The 17,328-nt window shown below is 42.8% G+C and overlaps 1 protein-coding gene across 2 annotated transcripts in view; it reads right to left on the reverse strand.

The window, feature by feature from the left end:
- Positions 1-17,328, reverse strand: part of MON2 (MON2 homolog, regulator of endosome-to-Golgi trafficking) — a 144,066-nt gene that overhangs the window by 44,999 nt on the left and 81,739 nt on the right. Inside the window, exons 21-29 of one of the 2 annotated variants that reach the window (XM_073651591.1) lie at positions 15,665-15,775; positions 15,071-15,246; positions 14,834-14,996; positions 12,844-13,137; positions 12,319-12,517; positions 7,711-8,339; positions 5,677-5,820; positions 3,771-3,788; positions 3,360-3,488 (exon numbers count right to left, since the gene is read on the reverse strand). In XM_073651591.1, the coding sequence (XP_073507692.1) occupies positions 3,360-3,488; positions 3,771-3,788; positions 5,677-5,820; positions 7,711-8,339; positions 12,319-12,517; positions 12,844-13,137; positions 14,834-14,996; positions 15,071-15,246; positions 15,665-15,775 (1,863 nt within the window). The remainder of the gene's footprint in view (positions 1-3,359; positions 3,489-3,770; positions 3,789-5,676; positions 5,821-7,710; positions 8,340-12,318; positions 12,518-12,843; positions 13,138-14,833; positions 14,997-15,070; positions 15,247-15,664; positions 15,776-17,328) is intronic. The other variant, XM_073651592.1, reaches the window with a different exon arrangement.

A 17,328-nucleotide genomic window follows, 5' to 3' on the forward strand; every position in this document is an offset into this window, starting at 1 on the left:
CGCCATGAAGAACTGAACATCTGTACTTGGTTTGAAAATTCATTCTGTGCTGACAGAGTCCCTTTATGTGTCAAGTGTTGGGGAACTGCATCAACCAATATTCAGAATTTTCTTAATATACTTTTATTATAAGAGCTGATATTTGCTCTGCTGTGACTGCATAGTCCCCAGGTCTGCCATCGTAGTACACCTACTAGACCCTGCCAGTGTAATGCTAACAGGCATATTATCCCAGCACTACCTAAATAAATTATATTAAAAATAAAAATTTTATAATTAATTGCTAAAAGGCAATCTAAGCCAATGTCTTTCATAATTGTCCTGCACCATATGCTAGTCAGTCTGATGAGAGACTCTGATCTGTGCTTGTACCTCCTCTGTCTCTAAATTCGTGGTTTCCCCTGCCCCCATTGACCTATCTGCCGTCTCCTACGTCATCCACAGAGTCTGCCCGACTCTCGCACCTGCACAGTAGGGAACAAGACAGTCAGTGTGGAGGAGGACAGTCACGTGAATCAAGGCAGAAGGACAACGACTGTGGGGGCAGAGGAGGCGCCGACAGTCCAGAGACGCCCATCGGACCACTTAGCACATGGCGCTGGACAATTATAAAAGGTGTTTTCTTTGGTATGTGGGGCAGCTGTGATCTTATACACAGATTGCTGGCTTGCTTTTAAAGACAGCTGAAAGGTGGAGGATATCGATTATACAGAGAAAAACTGGTGACTGGTTTCCATTAAACCTCCTAGATCCTAAATGTGCTATAATACATTTACAGCACCTATTATAGAAGAGCCCCATCAGGTAGAGATACACACAAATAGGTGCACTATGCACAGTAAGAGCTAGCCGATAGATGAGCACTCTGCCTGCACCTCAAATACAAACTTCCTATGGATGAAAAACCAATTGCACAGACTAAAATGGAATTATAACCAACACAGCCTCAAATACCAGAAGATCATGGTCTGTATCTTGTATATGCACCAAGCAAGGGCTGGCAGGCATACTGATTGGTACAAATCAATACACCATAGCCGGAGCACTAATTGTGGACTCCAAACACTGATGTCACACTAATAGTGATTCGTCATTAGCTTGTCATACAGACCCTGTAATAATGCGGAAGGTCGCAATAGGCTATGTTCATTAGTGGATAAAAGTATTTTCCTGTAATAACAAGAGAATATCACATATACAACCGCTGGCAAAAATTATGGAATCACCGGGTTCGGAGGATGTTCATTCAGTTGTTTAATGTTGCTGAAAAAAAGCAGATCACAGACATGGCACAAAACTAGTCATTTCAAATGACAACATTATGGCTTTAAGAAACACTAAAAGAAATCAAGATAAAAAATGTGGTACTCAGTAAGGGTAATTTTTTTCAGACCAAGCAGAGGGAAATAATTATGGAATCACTCAATTCTGAGGAAAAAATTATGGAATCATGAAAAACAAAGGCACAAAATAACACTCCAATACATCACTAGTATTTTGTTGCTTTAATAACAGCTTGCAGTCTCTGAGGCATGGACTTAATGAGTGACAAACCATACACTTCATCAATCTGGCTCCAACTTTCTCTGATTGCTGTTGCCAGATCAGCCTTGCAGGTTGGAGCCTTGTCATGGACCATTTTCTTCCACTTCCACCAAACATTTTCAATTGGATTGAGATCCGGACTATTTGCAGGCCATGAGATTGACCTTATGTGTCTTCTTTCAAGGAATGTTTTCACCGTTTTTGCTCTATGGCAGGATGCATTATCATCTTGAAAAATGATGTCATCATCCCCAAACATCCTTTCAATTGATGGGATAAGAAAACTGCCCAACATATCAATGTAAACTTGGCCATTTATTGAAGATGTAATGACAGCCAACTCCCCAGTTCCTTTACCTGACATGCAGCTCCATATCATCAATGACTGTGGAAATTTGCATGTTCTCTTCATGCTGTCATCTTTATAAATCTCATTGAAACGCCACCAAAGAAAAGTTTCAGCATCATCACCTTGCCCAATGCAGATTCGCAATTCATCACTGAATATGACTTTCATCCAGTCATCCACAGTCCACGATTGCTTTTCCTTAGCCAATTGTAACCTTGTTTTTTTCTGTTTAGGTGTTAATGATGGCTTATGTTTAGCTTTTCTGTATGTAAATCCCACTTCGTTTAAGCGGTTTCTTACAGTTCGGTCACAGACATTGACTCCAGTTTCCTCCCATTCGTTCCTCATTTGTTTTATTGTGCATTTCCTGTTTTGGAGACATATTGCTTTAAGTTTCTGGTCTTGACGCTTTGATATCTTCCTTGGTCTACCAGTATGTTTGCCTTTAACAACCTTCCCATGTTTTTGTATTTGGTCTAGATTTTAGACACAGCTGACTGTGAACAAACAACATATTTTGCAACATTGCATGATGATTTACCTTCTTTTAAGAGTTTGATAATCCTCTCCTTTGTTTCAATTGACATCTCTCATGTTGGAGCCATGATTCATGTCAGTCCACTTGGTGCAACAGCTCTCAAGGTGTGATCACTCCTTTTTAGATGCAGACTAACGAGCAGATCTAATTTGATGCAGGTGTTAGTTTTGGAAATGAAAATTTACAGGGTGATTCCTTAATTTTTTCCTCAGAATTGAGTGATTCCATAATTTTTTCCCTCTGCTTGGTCTGAAAAAACTTACCCTTACTGAGTACCACATTTTTTATCTTGATTTCTTTTAGTGTTTCTTAAAGCCCTAAAGTTGCCATTTGAAAGGACTTTAGTTTTGAGCCATGTCTGTGATCTGCTTTTTTTCAACAGCATTAAACAAATGAATGAACATCCTCCCAGCCAGGTGATTCCATAATTTTTGCCAGGGGTTGTACTTGCTGGCTAGTGAGTAGCCGACCACTGACATTCCTATCTATTGCCAAGGTTAAAGGGATTGTCCATGCATAGATATTTGATGACCCATCTACAGATCATTATCAGATCAGTAGGGGTCCAATACCAAGCCACCCCACTGATCAGCTGTTTCTGCACCGCTGCAGATGAATGTAAACACTGAAAGGAAATGCTGAGAGCGGGTTAATTTTAAGTGTAGCAGCAGCACCACTGTTCTTTCGAGTTGAAAAGTACTGCAGTACCCAGAAGCAGGAGCAACGCCCTGAACGGAGCCGCACCCAGCAGCTCTGTCCAAAGAATTTACATCCAGCCGCCGAATGGAACAAAAAACAGCTGATCTGTGTGGGGCCGGGTGTCCACCAACCATCTGCTATTGATGAACAATCATATTCAGAATAGTTATGCCTGGACAACTGCTTTAAGGGTCAATCCACCCTGGCCCCAAACACAATCATACGTACCCGAATAATATTTTGGAGAACCTTTTCATTCACTACAGCTTTATGACATGCTGTTTTCTGGTACAGGTCAACCATGACTTCCAAGGATTTTTCAGCAAACGGTACATAATTTAAGGCGACCCACTCTGCCTGGAATAAAAGCATCATACATGAGATTTCAAGACTATAGTCAGGAAACTATTAGCAGAGATAGGAGCTGGTCATTGTCTGCATGCTTGCTGATCTGGTCATCCAAAACATTAAAAAGGAAAGCAGAAAGAAGCACTTTACATGCGCAAAGAAAGTAAGACAAATCTCCATACTATTGCCAGTCTTCAAGTGTACAGAAGGAGGAATTCATGAATGTTATAAGTCTGATTCATTTTTTCTGTTTTGTCAAGACAGGGCAATTTTTAAGGAAATGTCACTCACCGGTGCAAAAAGTTGGATCTATTGTGATTCCATTTTGTTGCAGAATAAACAGAACGAGAGAAGTTAATTCAGATAGATTTAGACACATACATGTTAATTTTAGATGAGAGAATGATGCAAAAGTATTGATGGTGCTTCATTGACATAGTGGCAATTAATTCAATTATTTTTTATTTTATTTTTGGTTAACTAAGAAATTACCTGCAGCGACATGAATTAACAGAGTCAACCAAGTGAAGCAACAGAATTGTCCATTTTACCTAGCCACAAATATATTAAAAGGATTTCGTCAGGAGCTCTAGGGTCATCAAACTAATCATATTGTTGGCTAGGGTAAGAAAAGAGGTTAAAACCTTTCCAGACGCAATTGGCTTTTACATCACTGAGAAAGTTAATAAAGTACACAGAGTGTGGGACATTTCCTGGCTAGTGTGCTGATCTTCTGGATGATTCCTGGCCTTGTACCACAGAAGACATAGCAGAGCGGAATCGGACCATCCTAAAACCAGTTTGTGCCTCAAGTACAAAAAGATGCAAGGTTGACCTTCTCAGTGATTGAAAAGTTTTTGCAGACATGAAGATAAGTTTGAACTTGTTTTTCACTATCCTACCCAGCAATGTAATAAGTCTGCTGGCCCTAAAGCCTCATATAGGTTCCCTTCAATGAGTATTGTCCAATAAAATCCCCTTCAGCTCGATGTTCGACTTTTAGACCCGACCATACAAGTCAAGAGGTCTAATCAGAAGACACAATCCAACTGCACCCTGTAACAAGCCAAACAATGATACCCAGCTATTATTATTCCAACACCAACATCCGCTGCCAGTAACATGCAGGAGGCCATAGACTAACATCATGCATATGGCATTTACATGAGCCTTGCTATACCAACAAATCTGGATCTGCATAACGCACAGACTCACGTAGCTGAAAATAAGATATATTGAAATGGTGATGTATCTAGGAATACATGTTTAAATTAAGTCTGTCAGCACCAAGTGACTGTTCAAACCAAGTACAGGCGCTCGGTGCACCCTTGGGGTGGCCAAACATTTAAGTGCACCTTTCCACCTACTTGTTTTCTCTCTATCACCACTTCCCTCTCTTCTTGATTGACAGCTCTGGTGTACAGAGTCAGAGAAGGGCAGATAGAAGGAAAACGTAGGTAGGAAGGTGTAAATGTTTGGCTACACCAAGGGTACACCAAGCGCCTGCACTTGGTTTGATCAGTCATTCTGTGCTGACAGACTTCTTTTAACATAGCCATTGTACTATGAGGATAAAACTCAGTCCAAATACCCTATTACATTTCATACATGGGGGTCCCTTTCTAGAATCAGATAGGAAAGCTACAAACAAGTAACAGCTTTCACATTGTACAAAGGAAAGAAGCAGCAGGCTGCATCTTCCCTCAATGACATCAGACGTCAAAGATACTGGATGTCTCGGGAGCGATTCAAGTGGTTGTCTGCAGTGAAAAAACAAAACAAAAACTTAAAGGGGGTTTTACAGTTTAGTAAAACGTCTCTTTCCCTGGTGAGCATCTTCTGCTAGTCCCGATGTGCGTTATTGTCTGCAACACTGACGACCTGTCTACAGCATTACAGCCAATAACCGAGCCACAGAACACAATGATTGGCTGCAGACAATAACAGACACTGGGTGCAAAGGCGGAGACTCAGTGCTGGACCCGGGCAGGGTGAATAAAGCACGGTTTCTTTATTTTCTAAATAAACTGCAGCAGGAGAAGAGGAGTTTTACAAAACCGGAAAAGCAGCAATGTTATAATCTGTGATGGTGACACTAATGGTTAAGAGTGCGGTGTAATGTAAAACACTACAGCACAAGAAGGTAATGTCATTAGTATCAGACAGAAATCCACCCAAGAGGCGTGATAATACATACCTGATTGTATTTGGCATTAGCAATGTGCTTTGTTTCTAGCTTGCCATACTGAGGGGGTTTACAAGAAAACTGTACAAATGCAGATAGCTGGTCAAAAATTGCTGGATACATTATCTGCATATTTTCTGGACCTACACAGATGGCCTAAAAGGAAGGAAAGACACAAATTATTGACAAACGCTCTGATCACATATCACAGGCTCTTATACATGCTGGTGTATTCCGCTTATGGATCCCCAGATTCACTGGAGCTCCTTCGTGTCTGCAGGGCTATTAACGGGATCTTGTCATGGGAATATTATGGATACGTGAACTTTTTTTTTTTTTTTTTTTTTTTTAAATTAGGACATCTTGTCACCATGTTACTACATGCTCTTTAAAATAAAAATTAAAACTAATTACAGTTATCTACTATGCATTATGTGGACAATATGTTTAAGAAAAAAAACACAAAATTCCTTAAGAGAAAAAGTCTGACTGCGAAAAAAAAATAAAGACCTATTTTCAAATCTACACATAAAAATTAAATTTGCAAATAGTTTTAATTTAGAAAATTAGCTAAGTTTTGTGTAATAAATCTCCTATACAGATATATACATCACCATGGTAACAGACTACAAACAAAAACTGCAGTCAGATTCTACAGTCACATTACCTTCCAACTGTCCTCTACTTGTTGCTAATCTAGATGTACGTAAGGAAGACTGTGATTAATGTATTAGCCAGCAGACACAAAACAGCTTGCACAAGCAAACAAGCACGATATTATACTTAGTGACCCCTAAGACACATCAAAATTAATTATTTAGGTGGGTTCATAAATTTAACCAAAATGTGTACAAATATCAAAAGACTGATCGTCACTTCCAAAACAGAAAACCTGTGTGTACAGGTGCTTACTAAGAGTAGCCATCTCCATATTTGTTAGTTAACCAAAATGTGTGCTAAGAATATTTAATTGTATTAACCCCTTCCCGACATGACAGTTTCATTTTTGCGTTTTGTTTTTTTTCCTCTCCGTCTTCCAAGACAATAACTTTTTTATTTTTCCGTCAACATAGGTATATGAGGACTTATTTTTGCCAAATGAGTTGTGCTTTTGAATGGCATCATTCATCTTTTTTTTCTTTATTACATCCCATGTAATGGAAAGCAAGAAAAAAATTCCAAGTGTGGCGAAAATGCTAAAAAAATAAATAAAAAAAAAGCACAATTCCACAATTGCTTTTTTTTTTTAGAATTACAGTGTTCATTATATGGTAAAAATTACCCAGCAATATGATTCTCCAGGTCAGTAAGATTATGTCAATCAATACCAAACATTCTCAAGTTTGAAAAAAAAATTGTGCTGGTGTTTGAGACCCGTAATGTTTTCATTCTTTTTGGTTGATGGGGCTTGTGAGGGCTTGTTTTATGTGTCCTGAGATGACGTTTTTTATGCTACCCTTTTGGGGTAGATACGATATTTTGATCGCCTCATATTGCATTTTTTTTCCAATGTTGCAATGGCCGAAAAAACAATTCTGGGGTATAGATTTTTTCTCTTATTACGTCATTTACCAATCGGGTTAATTACTTTCATATTTTGATAGATCGGACTTTTACGTATGTGATAATGCAACATATGTATTTTTTATCCTTTTTTTCACTGTAGTTGTAAATGCTGCTGTCAGAGATTGTCAGAGGCATTTAACAGCTGCGGGTGGAGCTCCGCTTCACTCATGGCTGTTAAGAGGCAGATGATGGCTGAACACCACAGCCATCATCTGCCGGAAAAGATGCAAGCTCAGTTCCTGAACACGCATCAAAGTCAAGGGGCCGGTATATGATGTAACTGTACGTCATGTCGGTAAGGAGTGAAATAAGTACATAATATATTAGATAAGGCATGTAATGTTTCTAATTAGGTGTTTAGCTTATTAAAGATTTTATTTATACTTGTTTTAATGTTTGATTTCTGCATTCGATGACTTGGTGCCATGTAAGAAAGAAAAAGCCAAAAAATGTGAAAGTGAAGATGAGACTGACAGTCACCTTTTGTAGGACATCCAAAGCTGTAAGCACAGATTCCTGCAGGCTTGTCAACACTGCTTCAGTATAAGAGGGGAGGATGAAAGGAGAGGCATCCGAGCTTATAGGCACTGACACAGCCCCATGTAATATAAGCCCGAGCTTTTGTAGGTCATCCATGTTAAAAGCAGTTTTGATGTGCTGATAAAGAGCTGGGAAAATCTGAATTAAAGCTGTGAGGAACGGCTGACTTGGGATAAAAGTCAGTTTGTCACATGTAGTTGGAGGCTTTGTACTTTCTGAACCAATCCTATACCAGGTGTTCCAGGCTGCCCACCACAGAGCGGAGTCTTCAATCTCATCCATGGCGATGGGCTGCTCGGAGCTATTGTATCTGTTAAGTCTCTCTCCAGCAGAGTCCGCTCTTATAAGTGGTCTACCTGGACCAACAGCGGTGATCGGTCCAATGAGAGCAGGTACAGTAACTGCAATACCGGGCAGGGCCTCTGGCCTATCAATCTCTCTGGTTGGGCTAACAATCTGCAAAATTTCCTGTAAACTTTTGAGTGCGGCTAAAGAAACTTCATTGTTCTTGCTAAGAGCTGCAGACTGAATGTGATCCAGGAGAACATCCCAGGCCTTCGAAAAGTCACCTACATTAAAAACAATCGAGATTAATATAATCAAAATGTACAATCCATAGACACAGATACAAAGTATTATTCTTCAAAGCTTCTTTATAAAGATAATTTAAAAAGATGCAATACATACACATCACCAGTCTGACCAAAGTGAAAGCAGTCCATTTCTGCCAAGTTCTGCAGAGACGCTGCATTAAGGAAATGCCTTCCGCACCCGCTCAGGAACCTCCCCTTTCTCAAGCACAAGTATGACACTCATGTGACCACACTGACAATGCCTCTCTCCCAGCACTTCCTGTAAGTAAAGCACTGGGAGAGGAGGCACTCGTGTGACCACACTGACAATGCCTCTCTCCCAGCACTTCCTGTTAGTAAAACACTAGGAGCGGAGGCACCTAACAGGAAGTGTTGGGAGAGAGGCATTGTCAGTGTGGTCACGTGAGTGCCTCCTGTCCTAGCGCTTTATTAACAGGAAGTGCTGGGAGAGAGGCATTGTCAGTGTGGTTATGTGAGTGCCTCCTGTCCTAGCGCTTCACTAACAGGAAGTGCTGGGAGAGAGGCATTGTCAGTGTGGTTATGTGAGTGCCTCCTGTCCTAGCGCTTTACTAACAGGAAGTGCTGGGAGAGAGGCATTGTCAGTGTGGTTATGTGAGTGCCTCCTGTCCTAGCGCTTTACTAACAGGAAGTGCTGGGAGAGAGGCACTGTCAGTGTGGTTATGTGAGTGCCTCCTGTCCTAGCGCTTTACTAACAGGAAGTGCTGGAAGAGAGGCATTGTCAGTGTGGTTATGTGAGTGCCTCCTGTCCTAGCGCTTTACTAACAGGAAGTGTTGGGAGAGAGGCATAGTCAGTGTGGTCACGTGAGTGCCTCCTGTCCTAGCGCTTTATTAACAGGAAGTGCTGGGAGGGAGGCATTGTCAGTGTGGTTATGTGAGAGCCTCCTGTCCTAGCGCTTTATTAACAGGAAGTGCTGGGAGAGAGGCATTGTCAGTGTGGTTATGTGAGTGCCTCCTGTCCTAGCGCTTTACTAACAGGAAGTGCTGGGAGAGAGGCATTGTCAGTGTGGTTATGTGAGTGCCTCCTGTCCTAGCGCTTTACTAACAGGAAGTGCTGGGAGAGAGGCATTGTCAGTGTGGTCACGTGAGTGCCTCCTGTCCTAGCGCTTTACTAACAGGAAGTGCTGGGAGAGAGGCATTGTCAGTGTGGTCACGTGAGTGACTCCTGTCCTAGCACTTTACTAACCGGAAGTGCTGGGAGAGAGGCATTGTCAGTGTGGTTATGTGAGTGCCTCCTGTCCTGGCGCTTTACTAAGTAACCACACTGACAATATCTCCCACCCAGAACTTCCCGTTAGTAAAGCGCTAGGACAGGAGGCACTCACATAACCACACTGACAATGCCTCCCTCTCCCAGCACTTCCTGATAGTAAAGCACTAGGACAGGAGACACTCACATAACCACACTGACAATGCCTCCCTCTCCCAGCACTTCCTGATAGTAAAGCGCTAGGACAGGAGGCACTCACATAACCACACTGACAATGCCTCCCTCTCCCAGCACTTCCTGATAGTAAAGCACTAGGACAGGAGACACTCACATAACCACACTGACAATGCCTCCCTCTCCCAGCACTTCCTGATAGTAAAGCGCTAGGACAGGAGGCACTCACATAACCACACTGACAATGCATCCCTCCCAGCACTTCCTGATAGTAAAGCACTAGGACAGGAGGCTCTCACATAACCACACTGACAATGCCTCTCTCCCAGCACTTCCTGATAGTAAAGCACTAGGACAGGAGGCACTCACATAACCACACTGACAATGCCTCCCTCCCAGCACTTCCTGATAGTAAAGCACTAGGACAGGAGGCACTCACATAACCACACTGACAATGCCTCCCTCCCAGCACTTCCTGATAGTAAAGCACTAGGACAGGAGGCACTCACATAACCACACTGACAATGCCTCCCTCCCAGCACTTCCTGATAGTAAAGCGCTAGGACAGGAGGCTCTCACATAACCACACTGACAATGCCTCTCGCCCAGCACTTCCTGTTAGTAAAGCACTAGGACAGGAGGCTCTCACATAACCACACTGACAATGCCTCCCTCCCAGCACTTCCTGATAGTAAAGCACTAGGACAGGAGGCTCTCACATAACCACACTGACAATGCCTCTCTCCCAGCACTTCCTGATAGTAAAGCACTAGGACAGGAGGCACTCACATAACCACACTGACAATGCCTCCCTCCCAGCACTTCCTGATAGTAAAGCACTAGGACAGGAGGCACTCACATAACCACACTGACAATGCCTCGCTCCCAGCACTACCTGATAGTAAAGCACTAGGACAGGAGGCACTCACATAACCACACTGACAATGCCTCCCTCCCAGCACTTCCTGATAGTAAAGCGCTCGGACAGGAGGCTCTCACATAACCACACTGACAATGCCTCTCGCCCAGCACTTCCTGTTAGTAAAGCGCTAGCAGAGGAGGTACTCCCGTAACCACACTGACAATGCCTCCCTCCCAGCACTTCCTGTTAGTAAAGCGCTAGCAGAGGAGGTACTCCCGTAACCACACTGACAATGCCTCCCTCCCAGCACTTCCTGTTAGTAAAGCGCTAGCAGAGGAGGTACTCCCGTAACCACACTGACAATGCCTCCCAGTACTAATAAAGTGCTCAGACATGAGACAGAGCAGCATCACAGTGTTGGAACGGCTGAAAGAGTGTGGAGCATGGCAGGAGCAGGGGACCGAGGCCGGCAGACATAATACGGATAAGTATTACTGTCAGCATGGTCACGTGAGATAGGTATAGTCTCTCGCGATCACGCTTGCACAGTTCTGACTTTCTCTATGGGTATTTCATTTTAGTCAGAACTGTGGGCGTCTACTTTTTTCCTTCCGATGACCCTGCCTTTTTATGATAGAACATCGTCATAGTGAAATGAAAGCGCACCCTCAGAGTTAAACAAAGAGAAATGCCCTGTTGAATGATGAGAAAATTAACATATTTGGAACCAGTAATTTCAGTGCCCTGTATGTCCACAATAGAGTGGAGACAGAAAAAAAAAGGTAAGAAAACATTCTATCTACATTCCTGCTGCTATGTGCAGAAATACACTGTTTATAAGGTCACAAGTGTCGCTCAATTCAAGCTTCTAGCACAGTAAGGAGAAGTAAGGCACCTTATGTACATGCTCCACTCCTGCTTTATACATTTGTACATTAGACCATTTTGCGCCACTAAATCACAGCCGATCTGCAAATATTTACTGATCGTCGTCCGTTTAATAGCTGTTCACACAGGTAGGCTTTGGTAAACTACGCGCACTGAGAGAGCTGCGATAGATCGGACAGCACACATGCTGCCATTGTTCTCAGCAGCACAAAACCTGTTTACCCAGGAGGATGAGCTGCCGAGAACGATGATCTTTAATGCTACACAAAAAATCATTTCACCTGATGAACGAGCATTTTGCTTGTTAATCTGGTGATCGGCAGCCTGTTTACACTGGCGGGTTACAGGGAACAAGCGTTCTTCGCGATGATGTTTCGGCTTAAGGAGGGACTGAGGCCCCCTGAGTTATCCCATGGATATTTGATATGTTTATTGTGGAAAAGGTAAGTAGGTCTAGATACTAGCTAGATGCAGAAGGATTGCCTGCTAATGATCACTGATGTAATGGTATCATATAGCAATGAAAACTGTGACATCTAACCTTGACTGTCATTAAACACTATGGCAGGGGAATCTAAAGTCCTCTGCTAGCCCTGCCTGCTGTCTCCTACTGATGCAAATATTTAATTTCCACATAATGGCAAAACAAAGAAAACTAAATATTAGAATTCTCATTTAAATCATGCCAGGTTCTCCAAAGACAAGGACTCTTTGTAGCCCGCCTCAGCTTTAAGCTAATTGACGACGACACCTAACAAGGGATTTCCCCCTCTATTAGCTCGGAATGGCCAACTTGACCTTACCTAATGGCTGTAAGAGGTATCGTCTGGTGTTGAATATTCGGGCTACACCCGCTAGGGTTAATACCCAGGTTTCTGCCCACTGCTTCTCTGCGGTGTCCCTGGAGTGGTGTATGAGGATGTTCCCACCTCCTGATTCAATCTTCTCCTTATCAGCAGTGGTAGAAGACTCTCGAACTTGATCCAAAAGGTGGAACAGAACCTGGGGCAAGTGAAGAAATCAGAAAAAAGTGTGTTTTATAACTAGTTCTGAAGGCACAATGGTATAATCCACACTAAAAGGAATACAATAATGTATGGAATGGAATACATTGTCTAAAAATCGCCATTTTCTGCTAGCAGACTATGATTCTACAGAGTTGGAGTCTGATGAGAAAACGCTGCCACTGCTCAAGGCGAGCATTATCAGCGAGCACCTGCGGCACTAAGAAGTCAAGCTATCAGCGGAAAACCTGACATCACACATAAATGCTGCACACCCATGGACATAAACAGGTGAAGAATACTTTGGCGATCCACTACCCGTACCTTCCAAATGACTGTGTGCCATGTTTGATGCTGCAGTAACGTTCCATGAGCCCCGACTGTAGAGAATAACGTCTGGCCAGCACTCTTTCTGACAGCAGGGCGCGTGTCAACACAAAGTTCTCCCAGTTTGGCATAAAGACACAGCCATAGGCAATCGAATGGGGGAGCAGGGTGGAAGGGACGATTTAAAGTGACTCCTTTCTCTTTTGCTTGCATCTGAAGCAATTCTTCTTCTCTGTTTAGTTCCTTTTCTATGGTTTCTCCTCGTTGAAAGAAGTAATCCGAGATATTCCACTGAAAACCAAAACCATAGCATGAAGTTAACACTGTAAAAAAAGAGGTCAGACATGTTTTTTTTTTACAATATGGAGGCCCATGTAAGAGTAGTCATCAGTGGGTGCTCATGAGTTGTGTCCATTGCTCTAGAGAATAGAGGGGCTTCAGATTGGCCATAAGGTAATAATGCCGCGTCTTCACCTCCCCTAAGGGAAGTTGATGAAAGACAAACCGCCCTTTTGTCCTATTACGGGAGTAACAGCACAATGTCAAAAGTTCTTTAACCCCTCCATGAACATCTTTATTAGCAGGTGATTTTTTGTTTTTTTCCTCTCCTTCCATGAACAGTAACGTTTTATTTTTCCATCCATTTGGCGGTATGAGGGCTTGTTTTTTTTTCGGGATGAGTTGTAGTTTTGAATTACCCCATTCATTTTACCATATAATGTACTGGAAAGCGAGAAAAATATGCCAAGTGTGGTGAAATATTTTTAGAGTCTACATTTTTTTTTTTGTTCCATTAGTACATATTGTGTTTTGATCAATTTTCATTGCTATTTTTGTGGCAACTGAAAATTATCAATTGTGATGTTTTGAAACATGTTTTATCTTTACAGCGTTGCTGAGAGGGAGAAGGGGTGAACCAACATCTGGGCCACATAATAGTGCCTAAATGCTGCCGTCAGTGATTGACAGCGGTATTTAAAAGCTTAAAAAGGGATATTCTCCTCTCCAAAAACCAATTCCAATAAGTAGTAGGTGTAATAATAATAATATTATTAGCAAATACCTCCAATTAGAAATGTAGTATAGTTTTTCTGATTCACATGTCTCTTTCCTCATGTGCAAGGCATTGCAGGACCTTAGGTATCCATGGTTACGACCACTGATATAGTGATAGTTAGATAGTTGCTAGTGGTCGTAACCATGGATACCTAAAGGTCCTGTAATGCTTGCACATGAGGAAAGAAACATAACAAATGAGAAAACTATACTACATTTCTAATAGGGGGTATTTATTAATATTATTACACCTACTACATATTGAGATAGGAGATGGGAATACCCCTTTAACTGCCGCAATCGGTGGGTATGTCATGGAATGTTAAGTCTTCAAGGGATTGTCGGGACCAAAAACCTAGTTACTGCCTATCCACAGGATAAGTGATAACTTGTTAATCGGAGGGGTCTAACCGCTAAGACCCGCTATGATCATCAGAACATTAATCTTTTATCCACATAAGAATGGAGCAATAGTGCGCATGCTCGACAGCCAATCCATTCATTCCCATTTGGGCGTGGAGTAGGGGTAGAACATCCGACCTGCTGTGCCTTCTTGTAATGGAGACACAAACTCCCCAGTCTGCCAACTGGTACAGGTTCCAGTGGTGGGACACCCACCGATCCTGTGGATAGTTGAAAACGTATTTCAACTGGACAACCCCAGTAAGTCCTCTCCACTCCTTCATATTCCTGGAAAAGGAGTGTGACTTACAAGTTCTACAGCACAACTGCTTTACTAAAGATTTCCACCACTTCTGTATAGAAGTGAGGCATAACCTAGCATTGTGCAGTAACCCTCATAAGACAGTGTTAGGCATTATGGGTGCATGCTAGAGCATAATCTTACAGGGCATACCATGGAGCCCCACACCAAACTGGAAGTAAAGGTTTGCAGACCACCTCCAACATAATAATACACGAGCCCACTTACCAGCAAGCCAATAGATGTTAAACTAATATTCAACTCTTGATTCTGAAGTCCAAAGCTTCCAGCCACCTCTACAACTATTTGCAGGCACATGCAAGGCATTGTGGGAAGGAAATCCGTCACAACCAACTGAAGGCACTGGAAAGCAGTCCGGATTAAAGACTCCCTAAAAGGAAAAGGGTTGTGTAAGAAACAGACGGTGTGATGCAGAAAATGCAGGATATTGCTCTATATGCTCACCCCTGATCATTTCTTATTGCTCCAATAACTCCTAAAACCAGTGGCCATCCAGGTCCGAGGCTATCTCCTTGGTTCTGCAAAATCTGCAACACACATTCCAACTGCTTGTGGCGAATATCATGGTGATTTATAGAAGAAAGCTCCTTCAAGGGGTTCAGGAGAAGCAACTGTAGCCTCTAGGGGAGAAAATAAGGCTTCAATAACAGAGTGGATCTGTCACCACATTTCACAATACAGACTACATCGATTATTAAATAGATCTCTTAGACCAGATGAGGCTGGTATACTTACTTTGAAAATATGTGTCAGAGTGGCTGCACAATTATTTTTGAAAGTTTTCATTCACCGATATTAAAATAAGCATTTTGACTCAATCTATCTGGACTCATAAAATTCTCTTTTTTGGTATCAGGACTCTACAGCCATTCTTATGTAGATTTTCACAATAAGTAAACCAGCCTCATCAGGTCTGATATATCTCTTATAATGTATGCTATTTATATTGTAAATGGCTTTAAATATACATTACTTACTCTGCAAAAAAAACAGTAAATGACTGAACTGCACCAAAGAGATCGGACAGCAAATAAATACCTGGTTTTGGAAGAGTTCAGGCTCATGTTTAAAAGCCAGCCCTGATTTTATTAGAGAGGTTAATGCTTCTGCTCCCCATTCTCTCATTCGGGAGTTTGGATGCTGGCAAACCTGTGAAAGACATAAAAAGAAAAATATTTTATCAACTGGAGAAATGAGTATATGAGTGAACACATTTTATAACAGTCAGTCCCTGGTCCTGCAGGACATTGCACATTACCATGTTCTATCATGAAGCTTCTGAACTGCAGCAGGGCAATGTTCATCTTGTCAAACATTTATCATTGTACTGACTCATTTATTCAGCATGCCATAAAATGGAAGGTCTTTCTGCATCCCCTGTGGTAGATGAGATGGCTAGGGGTCTGTGCACCAATCTTGACTTCATTTTAACAACCCACATAAGAGAAAAAGCTGCATGCATGTGTTTTTCCTTTCCAAAGTAAGAATGGGTAAGAAGAGGTTCCCATTTTCCCAATAATCTGGAGTCATAGAAGTGGAATTGACATACATCATGCATTTACAGGACATACTTTCACTATGCCATAAATGTCTCAGATGGTAACACTTCATAAAGTTTTATTGCGGCATTTGGGATTAGTTTAACCTCATAGTGGGGCTACTGGATCTGAAAAAGTTGTGCCCCCCTAATTTAGAAGGACGCACATATACATTAGGTTTCGCAACTTTTACTACTATATAGAAGGTCATTAATAAATCATTTACGGATTTGCAACCAGTCACATCTATATATATATAATCGTCTTATCCCGTCTGTCTGTCTGTCAAGGAAATCCCGCGTCGCTCATTGGTCCGGCAGCGGCCAATCAGCGCCGCGGGATTTCTGAAAAAAGATAGCGGCCGTTAGCGGCTCATCTGCGGGACGGAGATGCAGCCGGGAGATGACCGGCGCAAGGGGCTCATCTCCCAGCCGGTAGCAGCAGAAGGACCTTGACCGCCAGCACCATCTGCGGGACGGAGATGCAGCCAGGAGATGACAGTCGCGAGGCGCTCATCTCCCGGCCGGTAGCAGCAGAAGGACCCCGACCGCCGGCGCCGCTGACCTCCATGCGGAAGTGAGGACCGGGGAGCGGCGCTGCGGGTCGGGATACTTCTGCTTCGAGCAGTCGCTCATCTCCCAGCTTCTCACAGCGGAAGTAGCCGCACAGGCAGCGACGCTCCCCGGTCATCACCAAAAGATTCGATGATTGGTCGCGGTCTCCGGCCGCGACCAATCAATGATCTTGCCGCAAAAGTTAAACACCGCTGTGCTGATGGCCGCGGACGCTGCCCGCGACCAATCACCGATTTGGGAGCCACATTTAAACACTGCTGTGCTGATTGGTTGCGGACGCTGCCCGCGACCAATCACCGATTTGGGCGCCACATTTAAATAGCGGCCGCGAGGAATCACAGATCTTGCAGACACATTTAAACACCGCTGTGCTGAACCAATCTCTGATCTTGCCGCAAAAGTTAAACACCGCTGAGCTGAACCAATCTCTGATCTTGCCACAAAAGTTAAACACCGCTGTACTGATTGGTCGCGGAAGCAGCCCGCGACCAATCAGCGATTTTGGCGCAAAATTTAAACAACGTTCTGATTAGTCGCGGACTCCAGCCGCGAGCAATCAGCGAGATTGGCGCCAAATTTAAACAACGCT

The sequence above is a fragment of the Phyllobates terribilis genome, unplaced genomic scaffold, assembly GCF_046119375.1.
Source record: "Phyllobates terribilis strain yellow unplaced genomic scaffold, ASM4611937v1 Scaffold_11__3_contigs__length_659146591, whole genome shotgun sequence".
Lineage (NCBI taxonomy): Eukaryota > Metazoa > Chordata > Amphibia > Anura > Dendrobatidae > Phyllobates > Phyllobates terribilis.